Source organism: Acomys minous, assembly GCF_964271855.1.
Source record: "Acomys minous genome assembly, chromosome: 4".
In the NCBI taxonomy this organism is placed as follows: domain Eukaryota; kingdom Metazoa; phylum Chordata; class Mammalia; order Rodentia; family Muridae; genus Acomys; species Acomys minous.
In genome coordinates this window covers 133747236-133766256 of record NC_140486.1, presented here as the reverse complement: position 1 = coordinate 133766256, position 19021 = coordinate 133747236, and the positions used below count along the sequence as shown (strand labels likewise).

The 19021-nt window shown below is 42.0% G+C and overlaps 1 protein-coding gene across 2 annotated transcripts in view; it reads right to left on the bottom strand.

Annotated features, from left to right (window-relative positions):
• Positions 1-19021, bottom strand: part of ENOSF1 (enolase superfamily member 1) — a 35798-nt gene that overhangs the window by 803 nt on the left and 15974 nt on the right. Inside the window, exons 6-15 of one of the 2 annotated variants that reach the window (XM_084779709.1) lie at positions 18434-18506; positions 18278-18316; positions 17770-17852; positions 15459-15493; positions 12568-12655; positions 10318-10452; positions 4426-4467; positions 3383-3512; positions 3040-3139; positions 270-351 (exon numbers count right to left, since the gene is read on the bottom strand). In XM_084779709.1, coding sequence (XP_084635835.1) covers positions 270-351; positions 3040-3139; positions 3383-3512; positions 4426-4467; positions 10318-10452; positions 12568-12655; positions 15459-15493; positions 17770-17852; positions 18278-18316; positions 18434-18506 — 807 coding nt within the window. The remainder of the gene's footprint in view (positions 1-269; positions 352-3039; positions 3140-3382; positions 3513-4425; positions 4468-10317; positions 10453-12567; positions 12656-15458; positions 15494-17769; positions 17853-18277; positions 18317-18433; positions 18507-19021) is intronic. The other variant, XM_084779710.1, reaches the window with a different exon arrangement.

Genomic DNA, 19021 nt, shown 5'->3' with positions numbered 1-19021 from the left:
AATCTGGATAAAATCAGTATAAATGGCCCAGGCCACTAATGTGCAGATGCTGCTGGCTTTTGGGAAGAAGGAATGTGTGTTTTAAAGGCTTAGCAACTATGGAAGTAGGACCTTTATTTAAAAATAAAAAAAACTTAAGGATTTGATACTCATTACTATGAGCCATTTGTTATTGAAAATCAGTGTTGACTCAAAGCTTTGTGGTCCCTGCTCAGGGACACAGTGGCTTCAGACAGCATGTCTGCAACTTGTCCTAAGCCTCAACTTACCTTGGGAGGCAGATATGAAGCATGTTTGATAACCACAGGATACTTGAAATGTTCATGCAGGTGGTTCACGTATTCACACATCCTAGGAAATTGAAGCATTAGTGCCTGAAGTTGGATAACTCATGAGCTAGCAACTATGAAAGCAGAAAAGTGTCCTTAAATGGTGGGCTGAAGAGGCGGCTCAGTAGGTAAAACATTTGCCTTGCAAATATGAGGCTCTGGATTTGATCTCAGGAACCCATATAAAGCTAGGTGTGGTGGGGAATATACAGTGAGATGGGAGGTGGAGATAGAGGACTCCCTGGAAGCTCAGAAGAGCCAGATAGTTGGTGTGCACAGCGGTAAGCAACAGAGAAGCCCTCTCTCAGACAAGGTAGGGAGGTGAATACCCACATCTGAGGTTGTCCCCTCCACAATTGTGCCTGCACTCAACATGAAACAAACAAACTTTTGGCAACAGGTTCTGGGGTTGTAGCTCAGTGTTAGTAGAGGGCTTGGCTGGGATAAGATCCTAGGTTTGATCCTGAAGGTTTAGCCGTTACTGCATGTTCTGTTCAAAGTCAGTCTATGAGGTGCTTCCATCTCCAGAACATGTAGGAGCTGGGACATTGTGAAGTTACCCTGAAAGTTTTGTAGTACCCCCACATCAATTCAAATTCCAGACACCTGGGATTACTGTCCTGCCTAATGCCAAATGTTAGATTAAATTTCCATCTGTGCAGATGATAAGTGAAAAGCACAGGTTTGGAATTGGGTCAATCTGTTCAAGTTGCGTATGCCACTGTGCAGTCTTGTGGGCAGGTACCATACCCAAAAGGTTGGTAACATAACCTATTTCCTTAGTCACCTGATAACATGCTGGCATATAACAGAGTGTGAACCAGTGTTTTTAGGAGATTAAAACACCCCATTTTGGTGTGAAAATTCTTAAGACAGAATGTTTTAGGGAAGTGAACTAACAGGAGGAAAGATACTATTGATATGCTCACTAAGAGATAAACAACTCAAAATAGCTTCTAGAAGCCCCTGAAACTGACCACATTCACTAGGTACCTCCTTCCTAGAGTAAACAGTAAAAACTGCTGAGAGTCACTCTCAGACAAGCCCAGCTGAAGCCCCGGCTGAACTGCCTAGAAGAAACAAAGACCAGATGATCTGCCTGGAAGAGACTTAGACTGGAAGGTACACTTTTCAATTTGTGGTGCTGCCTGCAGGCTGTGCAGTATATTCCAGGTCCCAGCTTTGTGAGTTGTCACCCATGCTGGCTTTGGTGATGCAGCTGTCGAGTCATTTCTGCTCCTGTAAGTAACCCTTCACCCATATTCCTATAAGTAACCTCAATAAAACTCATTGGTTAGCCAAGTTGTAACTTTGGTGGTATCTGTACTTGAGTCTGTCATCGTTTGTTCGTGCCTCCCCAGGAATAATGTCACACAGAAACCAGGAATGCAGAAATAAACTGGCAAGAGAAGCTAAGGCTCCTGTGTCCTGGGTGCAGATAAAGACCCAGCTACATGGGGGAGATGGTGGGTGTCAAAACAATGCTGAGAGAATGACAAGGCAGAGGGTCAGGGTGTCAACACAGGCGCTGGTATCTGGTGGCAGTTTACACAGACATTTCTGAGTTGCAAAGCCTGTATGAAGCACCAGCACTGCTTTGAGACGCCTCACACCAGGGCTACTGCACTGAGGTGCTTAGGTGACTCATCCCTGGGGCCTTCAGTGTTCATGAAGGCAAGAACTGAAATGAGAAAGTGAATTAAAACAATGCAGGAAGGATACTTTCAACCTAGAATCAGTTTGGACAGTATTACCTGTAAAAGAAATGAACAACAATATAGAGCTTCATTGTCGGAGTCCTGTGACATTAGGTACGTGCAGCAGCTCTACGGTGAGGAGGTCCGAGTTTCCTCCCTTTGCCCCGAATGTTCTTTAGAACGTAAACTAAAGTTTAGGCAGACTGAAAAAAAGTTCTGTTGAGGCTGCAGAGATGGCTCAGAGATTAAGAGCACTGCTCTTTCAAAGGTCCTGAGTTTAATTCCCAGCAACCACATGGTGGCTCACAACCATGTATCATGAGATCTGGTGCCCTCTTCTGGCATGCAGGAGTACATGTAGGCAAAATACTGTATACGTAATCAATAAATAAATCTTTAAAAAAAAAAAGTGCTGTTTACTCACTAGCCAGCTGAATAAACTGTTACAATTCGGACACCCTCACCCCCATGCCTCCTGAACTTGGTGTTTGCCTTATCCATGTAGGGTCTCATATTTGTTCTCAAGATTTAGCTTTACTGAGGTTTTTTTTGTGTGATATGTTTAGCCTGAGCAGACAAAGTATAATAAGCAAGTCCATATATGTGCAAATGACTGGAAGGAGACTCCCCAATTTAAAATCCTGTTTGGGCTAGAAAGATGGTTCCACCATTAAGAGCTTTCCAAGAGGGTCCAGGTTTGATTCCCAGCACCCACATGGCAGTTTACAACTATCTGTAATTACAGGTCCAGGGATCTAACACCTGACCTCCACAGGCACTGAACACATGTGCATAGCCCATGCAGACAAAGCAGCCATAAACATAAAATTAAAGGGAAAAAACAAGAAGGTGAACAGTATCATGTTAGTTTGGAACTGGTGTTTTAAATCTATACTAGGTGCTTGCAACAGTGCAAAGAGGTGAGTATCTCTGGTCCTGAAAGAATTTCCAAAGAGCTTTCCTGGGTTAAGGGATATTACTGCAATGAGAGGGGTTAATGCCTTCTTACTGACCTGTTTTGAAGGCTTGCAGAGACTGATATATAGTCAAATATAATCAAGTGCTGTACTAGTTCACAGAGTCCAACTCCACCGGCATGGGGACAAACAGGGACTAGAAGGAAGGTAGGCATTTCAATTTAAGGCGAAAATAATGCAGAGAGGAAGAGAGACAGATCACATGGGTTTTTGTTACTGTCTGTAGGTGATTTGATCATTTTTAATATTTAGAGATGAGATTCCAAGGTGGAAATCAGCCAAGACTCCCTGATTAGAGATAAATAAGATTTTGAGAAAAGGCAAACTACAATCTGAGCAGCGTGGAGGTTTGGTCCACAGCCTCCCCACCATCCCTTACTTCCAAACTTTTTGGCCATCAGTAATACTGAGAGGTTTTCATTGACACTTCCCAGTCTGCAGCTGTCAATCTGGAGAAACTGCAAGGCATTTGCCTGTAGAAGTTGCTTAAATATCACTCGATTGTGGCACTAGAAATAGATTTAAATATTTAAACAACACCAACAAAAGAATTAGGCTTGGTTTTCATGATGCCTAAGCTTGGCGGCAGTACTGTGATTCCACGCCTGCTGTTACTAATTACTAGATTTCAGGAAGCCTGGACTTTCTTTTCTTTTTCTCACTTGGCCTGAAGTGACCCTGACAATGTAGAGGGACAAATCTGAAGATGTAACTGCGAGTCAAGTACAGATTACACCAGCTCTCCATTTATACAGGTTACTGTTGTGTCACCTGGCAAGTGGGAAGTGGAATGGAACAACTGGATGGAATACAGTGACAGCTACAAGCAGACGGATAATGTGGAACAGTGGCAGGGTGGCACTGTTCATTCTGCTGGAAGGGTGAAAGTTCCTCTGCTCTACCTTTGAGCTGACTGCAGCAGGTGTAGACAGGCACAAGGAGAGAGTAATGTCATCCTTAATCTACTGAAAGTTGGCTTTCTTTTTTTTTTTTTTTTGGTTTTTTTTTTTTTTTTTTTTTTTTTTTTTTGGTTTTTTGAGACAGGGTTTCTCTGTGTATCCCTGACTGTCCTGGACTCACTTTGTAGACCAGGCTGGCCTTGAACTCACAGTGATCCGCCTGCCTCTGCCTCCCGAGTGCTAGGATTAAAGGCGTGCGCCACCACGCCCGGCTGAAAGTTGGCTTTCTTAAAGTCACTGTACGCCCTGACAGTAATAAGTTGTTGCCTTGATAATTCTAAGTAATTACTCAGAGAAAAACAAGCAGTGACCTGAATCCCATACATTATGAAAAAAGTCACAAAACTTTGGACTCAAATGAACCACCAATTTTTATGATAAAAAGTTCCCCAACTTAAAATGCAACATGACTGTGTTCTCCATCAGTGGTAGAATGAGGTGATACCAAGGGCATATCACTCACCTGTTCTCCTGTGGCAACACCAATTCCTAATGGGGCCAGTGCCTGCAAAAGAAGGCAGCCTGGTGTTATTTTCCAATGTTTAAGCTGCAACTCTGAATGTTTAAAAATATTTTTAGAGCTGAAGGAAACATCCTTGCTGTTGAGTCATCTGAAGTTTAAAGCCTGGGAGAAGGATGTCCATAGGAATGTATGTGCGTGGGAGAGTTGTGTACCCACAGGGGGGAACCAGGGCTGCTCATATACTGCTACTGCCCCACTCCCGGATGTGGCTCTGCAGACTTGCTTCTGCAGCACTGTGTCTCCATGTTCCAGGGCCTGAACAATGTTCCAAACAGAGAGATGTTCTTGTGGACCCATGTAGCTCTGGCCTCTGCTTGCTATGGGTCACTCACTGCTCCATTTGTTATTTTTACTGTATTCTTAATAACCCTGAGAAGTGATGATTTTAAATGCTATCTTGTCTCTGTTAATTCCAAAGTCCTCTCACCGGACTCTGTGGACGGCTCGCTTTATAGATAAGGCTAAGACCACTGCTTACCTGGTAAACATCTCTGTCATTTAGTGAAGTCATTGTCCTCTGACTTCTGCGTGCGCGCACGTGCACACACACACACACACACACACACACACACACACACACACACACACACACACACCCCGAATGAATAAATAAGTGTAACAACAGCAAGAAGAATCCTAAGAAGCCAGACATGGTGGTACACATCTGTAAGCCCAGTAATATGGAGAATAAAGTAGGAGGATCAAAAGTTTGAGACTAGTTTAGCTACAAAGTGAAACCTTGTCTCTAAACTAAAAGCTTCAGTCCTGGAGAGATGGCCCAGCGGCTAGAGCACTGACTGCTCTTTCAGAGGTCATGAGCTCAATTCCCAGCAACCACGCGGTGGCTCACAACCATCTATAATGTGATCTGATGCCTGCAGATGCCTGCAGATGTACATGCAGGCAGAGCACTGTATACTTAATAACAAATAAATAAATCTTTTTTTTAAAGCTTCAATCCCAATCAAAACCTTCATTTCATTCTTCACAGAAAAGAAAACAAAACTATGATAAAATTAAAACGGAATCACAATAGACCCCAGATAGCCGCAATCTCATACCTCAAGATATACTACAGAGCTGTAATAATGGCAAGAAGATTGTTCTGTCACAGAAACAAATAGACCAGCAGAACAAAACTGAAGACCAGAACAAAAACTTCATCTAATATTCAACAAAGATGTCAAAAACAGAATGGGGAAAAGACAGCAAACTGGATGCCCATACAGGGAAGAATGAAGTTAGACTCATATCACCTTACACATAAGTATCTCCACGTGAAACAAAGGCCTAAATGTAAAACATGAAATACTGAAACTGCTAGGATATAGCTACAAATAGGTACAGGGTACAGGTACAAAAAAGGACTTTCTGAATAGGACCTTATTTGTCCAGGAATTCAGACCAACAACTGATAAGTGGGACTTTGTAAAACTAAAAATCTTCTGCATAGCTAAAGAAACAATCCAATGAAGAGGAAGTCCCCAGGATGGAGAGACTCTTTGATATATATATATATATATATATATATATATATATATATATATATATATATATATATATATATATATATATATATCTGACAGAGGATCAATATCCAGAATATATTAAACTCAAACAAAGAGTCAAACCCCAAAATAACTCATTAAAAATGGGCTTAGAATCTAAACAGAAGAGCTCTAAAATAAAAATGGCTAAAAAAAAAAAAAAACCCTAAAAAAAAAGTTCATAGTTTCTAGCAATCAGGGATATATAAATCAAAACAACTGAGATTTCGTCTTTTCCCAGTCAGAATGGCAAAGCCCAACAAAACAACTGATAAGTGCTGGAGAGTTGTGAAAGAAAAGGGACTGTTGGTGGAATTGCAAATTAGTACAGCCAGTCTAGAATTTAGTATGGAGAACTGTCAAGTTAAAAATAAATCTACCGTATGATGTAGCTATATCACTCCTCAGCTTGTCCCCAAAAGGACCCAATACCCTACTCTGTAGACACTTGTTCATCCATGTTCATTGCTGCTTTATTCACAATAGCCAAGAGATGGATACAATCTAAATAACCTTCAACTGATAAATGGATAGTAAATATGTGATACATATAAATCATGGAATACTAACCATACAGCTGTAAAGAAAAATAAAATCCTGAATTTGCAGGCAAATAGATAAAATTAGAAAGGAACGTATTGAGTATGGTAGCCCAGACCCAGAAGACAAATGTCACACTATCTCTCTCATCTGTGATTCCTAGCTCCAGTTTTCAGTTATGAGTGTATAACCTGGAGTGACTGCAGAAACTAGGTAAGTAAAAGGGGATGGTGGGGTTGGGAAGAGGAACATTAGGGAAGGGAATAGTAAGGTACAAATGGGGAAAGTGGACTTTAATTAGGGAGGGAAAGGGAGATAAACACACAGGAGGGTAAACAGTAAGGGCATCAGGAAAATCATAAGGAATCATTAGTTTCTAAAATTAAATAAAATACACGTAAATCTCTGTAGACATATACATACATACATTGTTTAAGTGCAATTTTCCCATCTGGGCTGACAATGTTCCACCCAAGAGCCATAGACTATAAAAAAAATCTTGAACACCAAGTGTGTGAATCCGTTGAGTTGTTGGTCAAGATTGTTCAAGAGATTCCCCAAACATCAAAGACTGTTGCTATAGCCCTTGATTGCCTCCAGAAGTTGAAGGTAAGTAACATATGAGCTGAGCAGGTTTTATTTATGTATTTAGGAATTCCTGGGATATGTATGAGCTTGTAATCACAGCACTGGGGATCCCTGGGCTCACTGGCCAATCTAACCGGCAGGTTCTGGGTCCTAGAGAGAGACTCTGCCTCAAACTAAATAAGGCAGATGGCTCTTGAGGGATGATACCCAAGGTTGACTTCTGGCCTCCACATGCATGAATACACAAATACACACACAAAGAAGGCTGTGGTTACTCCAAAGATCTCACAACTGATTTGTAGTGTGACGCTCCTTAGCATTAACTCTGCTCCTTTGTGAGGCTATCGCCATCTCTGCCTGTCCTAGCCTATCCCCATTATCCCTGTAATGAGCTTCTTTCTACCACACTAGGCACTCAGCATTCAGACCCAACACTTGCCAGTTTTGTTTTATGTGCTTCAATGTTTCCTCTTGGGTGAGGCTTCAGGTACTTAAAAAAATTTTTTTTATTTAAATAAAGAAGGGCACTCCCTAAACACAGGATTCTGGAGGGTGCCTGGTCTAAGTAGACTCTGTTAATTTGCTTAGAGAAAGGGAGAATGGCCCTGAGTTCACAATCTTACATCCTCATAGGAGCCAGAAGAATCAAAGTCCCTCCCAGAACATAAAAGGGGAATTCCAGGCCAGGTGGGGCTACACAGTGAGACCCTGGAGATAGGGGGGTGTGCTGTGAGAAAGATTACTCCCTATTAGTTATATTTTATTTTAAACAATTTTCTCTTTTTCTTCTCTAAAATTATTTCAGAGATTCATCCAATTAATTGTTAATTAATTAATTGTGTTCATATGTGTGTAGGCACACATGTCACTGAGTATATGTGGAGATCAGAGGACAACTTGAGGGAGTCATTTCTCCCCTTCCACTATGTGGGTCCCGGTGACTGAACTCGCAGGTTTTCAGATTTGGCAGCAACCATCTCCTGCTGAGCGATCTCTCTAGCTCATTGGTACATTTTAAAGATAAAACCACAAAATGAGAAAGTACAGCTACCAAAGTGTGGTGGTTTCAATGTCCCTCATAAGTTCAGATGCTTGATTACTTGGTCCCACTGTGGTAGTACTGTTTGGGTAGGCTTAGGAGGTATGGCCTTGTTGGAGGAACTATGCCACAGGCTTTGAGGACATGCCTTTCATACGTGAGGTGTGAGCCCTCAGCTTTTGCTCTAGCTGCCATGTCAGCTGTTTGCTGCCACACTTTCTTGCCATGATGTTCTCTTTATCCCTCTTGAACCATAAGCAGCCAAACTCCCTTACTTTTTTGCTTTTGTCATGGTGTTTTAACACAGCAATAGCAAAATACCTAAGATAGAAATTCATACCAGAGAGAAAATGTGGTGGTTTTTTTTTGTTTGTTTGTTTCTTTTGTGTTTTGTTTGGTTTTAGTTTTTCAAGACAGGGTTTCTCTGTGTAGCTTTGGCTGTCCTGGACTCTGTAGCCTGTAGACCAGGCTGGCCTTGAACTCAGAGATCCTCCTTCCTCTGTCTCCCTGGGTGCTGGGATCAAAGGTATGTGTTACCCTGCCCAGATCAAGAAAATGTTTCTTAAAGGGCAGGAGTTGGCTAGGGACCAAATTAATGTACTAACTCAATAATACAATGTGTAGGCAAGAAAGAGTAGAAGCAGATGGTGTCCAAACCTGTGTCCAAGGAGAGAGAAAGACTTATAAGGCTCCAGGCCTTGGTGCCAGAGCTTTGAGATGGCCATGATGGTTCTTTGTAGTCTGATTCAAATTTCATAACTAGTTTTATCTCAATTCTCTATTCATCCTACAGCCTTTGGTTGAATACAATTTCTTTTTTTTTAAGATTTATTTATTATTTATACAGTATTCTGCCCACACATGTGCCTGCCCACCACAAGAAGGCACCAGATCTCAATTACAGGTGGTTGTGAGCCACCGTGTGGGTGCTGGGAATTGAACTTGGGACCTTCGGAAGAGCAGATAGTGCTCTTAACCTCTGAGCCATCTCTCCAGCCCCTGAATACAATTTCTTACAGAGCTGCTTAGGTCAGCTTAAGTTCAGTTTACAAATGAGGCAACTGGTCCTCCAGTTCTGAAGATCAGTACTAAGTACCTGAGCAACAGTAGCCACCTACCCTGACATAGTTCCTAAGATGCTCTGATATATCAGGATCTATCTGAACCCTTAAGGCAATGAAGAGGACCCCCAGTTACTGTGACTTTGTTTCAAGGGCTCTCAGAAGGCCTGATCTTTGAGTCCTCTGGATGAATCTATACTTTTTGTTTTGCACTGAGCAAATAAAATACAGGCGCTTCTTAGCTTGATAAGATCCTCATAAATGCACTGTTGGTGGAAAGATCATGAGCAGAAAATATAGTCAGTCTACCTACTCTACCAAATAGTAAGGCAGATTAGAGTGACCCATGTGTCCCTGGAGCACTGGGACAGGAGTTAACATTACCAGAATACTATTAAATAACCACTAATGTTAATGATAAACCTTTAATAATAAAGGTTTATCTCTCTTTGAATCTTTACTTTTCCTTTAAGTAGGCTAAGCTGTTGGGAGTGAGGCAATCTGACTCCCTAACAGACAGGAACACTTCTCTGGTACCCTGGCTAGCCAAGCAGTTAGCATTCTGGGTTACGTGGAAATTAATTTTGAGGACACATTTGCAGTTTAATGTGACCACTATAAATATGATTAAAGATATATTCCATATAGCTGCCCCAGCCTTAGAAGGCAATACTCTAAGAGAGATAAATCTTGATCAACTAGATGGCCTTGAAGCCATTTGCACTCAAGATAGAAGAACACTTACCTCATGGTCCAGAAGGAAGCCTGTAATTAGTGCAAACATGGTCTTTTATTTACATGAGGGATTGTGCCATGAGAATTTTAGGATCTGTCATGACCCCCAAGAACATTAAACAAGCTGGGTGTGGTGGTGCATGCCTTTAATCCCAGCACTAAGGAGGCCAGTCTGGTCTACAGAACGAGTCCAGGACAGCCAAAGCTCCACAGAGAAACCCTGTCTCAAAACTACAAAAAACAAAAACAACAACAACAACAACAACAAACCACTAAACAAAATAGTAAATGACTGAGATAGCAGAAGCAGCAGCTTTATTACCTTGGAAATAGCTGCATGGCCCAAGATGTCATCAGGGGATGTGGGTTCCTCAATCCACAATGGCTTGAACTCAGCCAGTTTTGACATCCACTCCACTGCCTCAGGCACATCCCAACACTGATTGGCATCCATCATCTGCAAGGACAGACCTCTCACTTCTCTTTAAGGTTGTGGTTCCAGAGAGAAGCCGTCATTTAATATATACCCAATGTTTAGGAAGACTCCTCTGGCATGTCTTCTGATAGAGTCTAGCCCCAGTCCTCAAAAAAGGATCCAAAGTGCAGGCACTGGGATTAGAAATCTGGCTTCAAGACTTGATACCCTAGCATCCTATTCAGGGGGAGGAAGTCCCCCTCAGTCACAGTCATAGGGAAGGGGAATGGGGTGAAAGCGGGAGGGAGGGAGGAATGGGAGGATGCACGGGATGGGATAGCAATTGAGATGTAATATGATTGATTTTATTTTTCAATTAAAAAAAAAAGAAAAAAGATATCTGGCTTCAGATATGCGCCATATATGAGGGAGAAGATGTGAATTGTTTACAGAACTGTTGTGATGTTTACAAGTGCTCTGATCTGGGTTATGAGATGTGCTTATTGACAATAGGATCCACTGAGTGCTTTGTTTTTATCCTAAGTGTACGAGTGTTTTGCCATAATGTGAGCCATGTAAATGTCTGGTGCCAGCTAAGGGCAGAAGAGGGCATCAGATCCACTAAGTTACAGCTGCTTATGAGCTACCATGCAGGTGCTGGGAACCGAACCTGGGTCCTCTGCAAGAGCAAACAATGTTCTTAATCACTGAACCATCTTTATGGATCCTTATTTTGTTTATATAATGTGTGTGCCCTCTCATATACGTGTGTATGCATGCATATGTGTGGAAGTTAGAGGGCAACTTGTAGGGGTCAGTTCTTTCCTTCTACAACGGTGATCCTGAGATTGAGCTCAGGTTCTCTACTGAACAGAAGATAACGTTAACAGCTGAGCCATCTCATTGGTTCCCTTTTTGTCATCTTTTGTTGACTATTTCCCAGCAGGTGTCTGACACTAAGGAAGCTCCTGTCCCACTAGGCATTTCATGGGTTTTGTTCCATTTATTTTTAACTATAACCTCACAAGGCAGCTCACATTAATTACCCTGTTTACAAATAAAAACTGGTTTATAGAGAAGTAAGTCACTCAAGACCAGTAAGCCATTCGATGGTAATTTCAAGTCCAGACCTTGCCTTTCAGGCTTTGGCTTTCTCCTCACCATCACCTGGAAGCCAGAGGATTGCTGTGCAGAGCTTGAGACAGGGCCCACCCCTCTGCCATCAGCCTCATTACACTTGGAGAAGATGGACAAGGACAAGAGGTTCTATAAGTCGTCTAAGTGGTAAGAGTTTCCTTACAGGATACTCTGCAAACCACAGTATAGCAGGCTTGAGATCAATTATTTGAATGAGGATGACCTCATGAAGCCAAAGCAGTGCTATTTCATGTATAAATAATGAAGCTTCTGATCTTACATTAAGCTCTTCAAGATTAATTTTAACTCACAAGCCTTTGAAAAAAACTCATAAAAATCTGATTGTGAGTTTCTTTTACAAAAGTATTTTACATACAATTAAAACTATGTCATTAAATACATAGGAATGATTAATCTCTATCTAAATACTTTTCCAAAAACTAGTTGCTTGGACCTATCTCCTGGTTAATGACTTACATATGACAGTGATGCCAATGGAAGACTGCTTGCTCAGGCTTACCCATATATATTAGCATAAAGGACTTTTTTTTTTTTGCTTTGATCAGACTTAACTGGCTCGGCAGAATTATAAAACTGATTAGATCCCATAGCTTTTTAAAAGAGAGTTCACCTATCATAAGGCCACCATAAATGATAAAAATGCCCATGTTCTTAATCCTTGCTTGAAACAAAAGACTTCAGGCTGGGGTGAATATCATAGCTCAGTGATAAAGTGCTTATCTAACATGAACACATCTCTGAGTTAGATTCACAGTACCACAAAAACAAACAAATCAACCAACCAACCATCAAGCTGCCATGGCTTGGCTTAAGATTTATTATTTATACAGTGTTCTGCCTGCATGTGAGCCAGCAGGTCAGAAGAGAGCACCAGATCTCATTACAGATGGTTATGAGCCACCATGTGGTTGCTGGGAATTGAACTCAGGACCTTTGGAAGACTAGCCAGTGCTCTTAACCTCTGAGCCATTCCTCCAGCCCTCATGAGAATATATTTACCAAAGTCTTCTCTGGTCCGATCATGTCCCTGATGAGGCGGCATCTTCGTATGTCATCCTGGAGATCAGCCCCGACTTTTACTTTAAATCTATAAATACAATTAGTTTAGATAGGTGTTTGACTTGGCAAGAACACCTGGATTTTCTGTGCCTCTCTGTGAATCATTCACAGACCATGTTTTCTAGTAACCTCTACTCTTCCCAGTCAAACTTTAGACAAGTCACTTGATAATAATGCTGCAAACTGCATCTCTTTATTCAGTATCAGGGCAATGACTCTCAATTATCTGCTGACCCACAACTAAGGAACCAGAATGAGAGGCTGCATCTCTAATACAGCTCCATGATGTTGTGCTATGCCAAACAGGTAAGAACAAACAGGCCCAGGTCCAAAGGGAAAAGGCAAGTAGGGTTGGCAAGACCCATACTAGTTGCTATGGGTTAACTGTACAGAAAGTTTTGCCTCCAGTGAGTCCAGTCAGACTAATAGTGTTCCTTATAGTAAAGGGCTCCAGGGAGGGAAAGGGACTTGGTCACACAAAGAAAAGCAACAGTGTGTGGTCAGTAGTGTCCTGCAGAGGTCTCCTCCATGGCACATTTGGTCACTTACAAAGAGTCCCCTAACCCCCAATCTGCCTTGATGTCCAGTTATATTCCTGAGACATAGGCATTTATGTATGTTCCTTGAGACTCTGCTGGAGTGTGGTTGGTCCAGTGTAGGCACTGTTAGTGGAGCAGAGAATATCATCCCAAGAGACTGGTATCCAATTTCTCCCTCACAAGTAACTGTTTAACGACCAAAGCTATGCTTGGGAGCCACACGGCTTTAGCCTGCCACTGCAGACAGAACCTTCTACTCCTCAAAATGCCCAGTCTCCCAGCCTACTAAGAGGCCCACTCAGCTCATAAAAGCTTCATACAGGTACAGGGATTACACTCCCTAGGTAACTGTAGTTATGAACCCCCATCAAATGAGAGGATCTTTATAGCAAACAGAGACCATCACAGAAAATCACAACTGCACACAACAGATCATGAGGAGACAAACCCCAAAGGATACTATACATTAAAGCTCCTGCATCAATGCCTCAGGGAACATCTAGGTATAAGGGACAGAGAAACTGTAAGAGGCAGAATGCCAGAAAGTCTATTCTGAAAGTCTCTCCTAGAACTGACTGTAGAAATAAGACCAGAACAATGGCAGTATCAATAAACATTTTAACATGGAAGGAGGAAAAATTTGCAGGATCTTACCCATAAAACAAAACAAAACAAAACTATGGGCAACCAGTGATTACTAGGAGGAGGATCAGCCTCTTCCTTTATTGTCTGTCCAATGCAGAGTGGTCAACTTGAAATCATATACATACTACTAATGAAAATGAACTCAGCAGTATATAATAGTGTATACATATTTAATAGCACACACACACACACACACACACACACACGTATGTAACAATGATAAAGAAAAAGATGCTGGGCATGATGGTTCATGCCGTTAACCCAAGCACTCTAGAGGCAGAGGCAGGCAGATCACTGTGAGTTCAAAGCCAACTCAGAGTGAGTTCCAGGACAGCCAAGGCTACACAGAGAAACCTTGTTGAAGAAGAAGGAAAACAAGAATAAGAATAAGAGTAAGAAGAAGAGGAGGAGGAGGAAGAGGAAGAAGGGGAAAGAGAAAGACAGACTGACAGACTATCAACTAGCGAGTGGGGATTTGGGAGAGGTTTGAGGGAAGGTAGCTGGAGGAAAGGGAGGAAGGGAAAGTGATTTAATTTTATTTCAATTAGAAACATGTTTTTAAAAAATGAACATTCTCAGGCACCGTCTTGTTTTCTCTTACTCATAACAAACACCCAGTATTTTTACTCTAGGTGGGAATTTCAGCTATATGCTTTTTAGTACTCCAGAGTACTGGAAGTAGCTGCCCCTTCTCTGCACACTTCTTGTGCACAAATCTTCCTGAAACCCCAGAGTTGATGCATCAGCCTCTTCTTGGTCAAGTAGAGGCTAGTCTTCATGGAACTTGAATTTAATTCAACTTAATTGCTTCAAATTAAAATATGGCAACTCTTGGAAGGACCAAGAGAGAGGGAGGTCATAGGTTTCAGAGAGGCTGAGAAATCTGCCTAGGATCATACACTGAGTCCTTGAAAAGGAGTGATGGTCTTAGAATATCAAGTCTCTTCTTGGTAACTTGCTATCCTTCCTCTGAGTGCCACAAGGCCTCCCCATCCAGGGGACGTGGTCTCCCTCAATCACAGACATAGGGAAGGGGAGGAGGGGGGAAGTAAAGGGAGGGAGGAATAGGAGGAAACAAGGGAAGGGCTAACAATCGAGATGTAATATGAATAAATTAATAAAAAATTAAAAAAAGAAAAGGAGTGATGGGAAAAGGCAAGAGTTTCTTTTAATTATATTAGATGCAAAAGCCTTTTCCTTGCCTTCTTCATGTTATCACACTATATAGCTAAGGAGTTTCCAAGGTTTCAGTGTCTCTCAATTTTGGGTATGTAAATAAGGAATAACTGAGGGCTCTTGTTAAAAGGAGAATCCTGGTTGGAATTAGAGCTCAGCAGTGGAGCAATTGCTTAATGTGCTCTAGGTTTGAGCCTTGTGCCACAAGTGAATGGATTTGTATACTGGCTGGGTGTTTGAAGCTGATGTTTTCCAAAGTTTCTTCCATATGTGATATTCTAGAATTCTAAGTAGAGTCACACCTTGTCTTTAGAGAGAATATGCCTGGTCTAGGTAGAAATATCTGTGCGCTGACATACTAGACTAGTTGCTTCAGGCATTATTGATGAGATTTAATCTTTGAGTCCTCTTCACATATTCAGCCTCTTAGTGACTTGGAAGGTCAAATCCACCATTACATAGATAACTTACCTGGTCCAGCCATCTTTCAGTGCTTCTGCGCAGAGCTGTGAGAAAAGGGGTACATCTCTCATTACATATTGGTACAATGTACCATGTTCCCCTGGCCTGATAGTACTTCAGTAGTTTCTTATCTTGGTTTCACTAACATCATGGTTGTACTAAAAACCAGAGGAACAAGCATGTATTGTTTGGCCAACAGTATCACTTTGGCCAAGGATAGAAGCAGTTTGGCCAACAGTATCACTCTTCTTGTGAAGTTTCCTTATCTTTATGGGAACATTCCTTTAATCGTCATAACATTCCTGAAAGGAGATTGCAGTATGAATGTCCTTCTTTGTGAAGCTAGGATTCTCTGTGGTATCCACAGAACTAACACATGTAATAGTAAGAAGCAGCCTGTAATCCCAGCACTCAGGAGGCAGAGGCAGGTGGATCTCTGTGAGTTCCAGGTCAGCCTAGTCTACAAAGCGACTCCAGGACAGCCAGGGCTGCACAGAGAAATCATGTCTTGAAAAGGAATAAGAATAAGAATAATAAAAATAAAAAGAAGAAGGAGGAGGAAGAGGAGGACGAGAAGAAGAAAGAAGAAGAAGAAGAAGAAGAAGAAGAAGAAGAAGAAGAAGAAGAAGAAGAAGAAGAAAGAATTTCTCTGACTCCTTTGTCTTGATTCTATGTGAACACAATATGGTGAGAAAGTAGGGTTGGGGGTGCAGATCTGTTGTCAAGGGCTTGCCTAGCACATTTCAGGCCCTGGGCTTAAAAGCATACATAATATAGTCAGAATAACTGTCCCATAAGAGATGGGGTACTAACAGGTAGATGGATCTGAGTTTGAGGTTAACCTGGTCTACAGAATGTGTTCCAGGACATTGAGGGCGATTACACAGAGAAACCCTGTCTCAAAACACCAGATGGAGGGAGTATTATTTTCCTACTTCACAAAAAGAAAACTGAGGCCCAGGGTGGTTAAGTAACTTGCCAGTGTTATGTAGCTATACATGCATAGAATCAAAACTAGGCTGTCATCTTCCAGAACCCAACATGAGATTTACTAAGTCGGAGTGAATGGCTTTACTTTCTCTCATATAAGCCGCCATTGGATACAGAATGATGGAGAAAGGTTAACGAGAAACAGTAAAACTCTCTCAGAAAGCCAGTGTGATACAAGGACATACATCTAGCATTTGGCCTCTTCTGCACGCTACCTTCCCATATATTTTCCTATCACATAGCTCCTAAAACACAGACTCTCTTTAGTTATAGTGTCTTTGTATACCAATAAATTGATCCTAAAATCAGTCCCTTCATGGCTGGTTACCAATAGGCCAAGCTATGACTAAAGCATTGGAACTTTTAGTCCTACCCTGAAACCTTTAGAAAGAGAGAGGTTGATAGCTAAATTGCATACCAAGAGCTAATGATATAATCAACATGTTTATTTGTTTGTTTGTTTACTTTTGGTTTTTCAAGACAGGGTTTCTCTGTGTAGCCCTGGCTGTCCTGGACTCACTTTGTAGACCAGGCTGGCCTTGAACTCATAGAGATCAGCCTGCCTCTGCCTCCCCTGTGCCAGGATTATAGGTGTGTGCCACCACGCCTGGCATCAATAAGCTTGTTAATAAATCATCTATAAAAGTCCAGAAGAACAGAGTCCAGGGAATTTCAGGGATAGTGAACATGTCATAGTACCAGAAGCATGCTAAGAGGGCATGGAAGTTCCATACTGCCACCCTACACACTTTGCTCTGTGGTTCCACTGTACTTGGATCTTTTTAAAAATTAATTCCTCTGTAATAAACTGGCGAATATAAGTCAGGGTTTTGTGAACTATTCTAGTGAATAATAAAACTTGGGATTGGATTGTAGAAATGTGTGTTGTAGGTCAGAAACTCAGGTGATAGTCTGGATTTACACAATTGGTGAGTGAAACAGATTAGTCCTTGGAAACTGAGTTACACTACAAGACATCCAGTTGTCCAAGGAGACTGGTCAGTGTGCATGTGTGGGTAAATGAGTGTGTGTGTGTGTGTGTTTCCCCACTTATCTGGTGTCAGAGCCAGGTATGATGACAGTGGTGTGAAATATGCATGAACTAACTTGCTTCTCCTGCTTCGGCCTGTCTGTAAAGCCAGGTTTAAGGCCAGGCATGGTGGTGCACACCTGTAATCCCAGCACTGGGGAGGCAGAGGCAGGTGGATCTCTGTGAGGTCAAGGCCAGCCTGGCCTACAAAGTAATTCTAGGACATCCAGGGCTACATAGAGAAACCCCTGTCTCAAAACAAAAACAAAAACAAAAACAAAAACAAAACAAAAAGCTTACCTGCTTCAGTGTGCTGTCTGAATACCCCAGCCATGCACACGATGTGGTGTAGGCCGGGTAGCCATGTCTCAGCATTTGTTCTTCTGGAAAACACAGCTCTTATAATGTTTAGAACTTTCCAGGGAACTTCAGATTTAGAATTGTCTGGGGATAAATTGTTCCCTAACGGATATCTAGTTGTTCTCTCAGGTGTCCTTTACACACTCGTTGCCATTAGTCTACCCCCAGTGTGTCAAGCTCAGACAGTGAGGACATTCACTGAACGCCTTGCTGCTCAAATTTCCCTACCCCACAGTGCAACATGAAAGCCAAACCTCCTCCAACTGTTGCTGAACTGAGCCCTGCAGCCAAGGCACACCACATGGCCTCTTCACCCAGATTTACATATATGACTAAGGATCCAAGGCTTAGTATAGAGTGTTGGGAGCTCAATGTGCACTCTAGAGACAGGGATGTTCAAAAGTAGACATTGATAGCACAAACAGATGGACATTTTCTCACAGCCTACCTCTTTCTTTTTTACCAAGTTGACTTTTTTGCAGTATTTCTGGAGGGGGTGGGAAAGAACATAAACATATCATTTAGAAAACAGCCTGCATCTGCTGTGTGCACTTCTTGGTAAGGACCAGGATACTTCTAGACCCACAGTTTACACATAACTTACCATAGGCATCCTCTTCTGTCAGGACATCAGTAATGTATCTGAAATCAATGCAGGACAATAGCATCTTTGGATCCTGGTGGATCCAAAGGAGAGGAAAAGCCCAGATCAATCCATAGGCAGATTATTTATCTATGCTTACACTGATCTCATGAGCTTATCCTTTCCAGGAAGGGATCTTTGGGATTTGTGTGTCTGGTCCTGTGTACATCCCTTAGTACTAAACATTTCAGAAATTCACTGCTGCCTTTAATGAGCCCTCAGACTCTCAGTCTCTCCTGTCTTAACTTTTACTTCTGGCCACTGCCCTGTTATTTCTAATTAACCTTACTTCTTGGCCAGATGGCCTGGTACCCAGTGAACATTCTGCACAAAGTAAAGCAGTACATAGTTCCTCGAGCCGCACTACGACTCCATTCTACCTGCCATGCTGGATTTTCACTCAGCTTGAGATGAGGAAGGTAGTCCTGAGGCAGAGCAGCACAGCATGAAAGGCTGATTTCAGAGAGTCTGGCCACTCAGGGTGGCCCTGGGCCTACCACCCCATAGTGTGACTGTGGCCATCTCCCCACAGACTGATTTACTGACAGA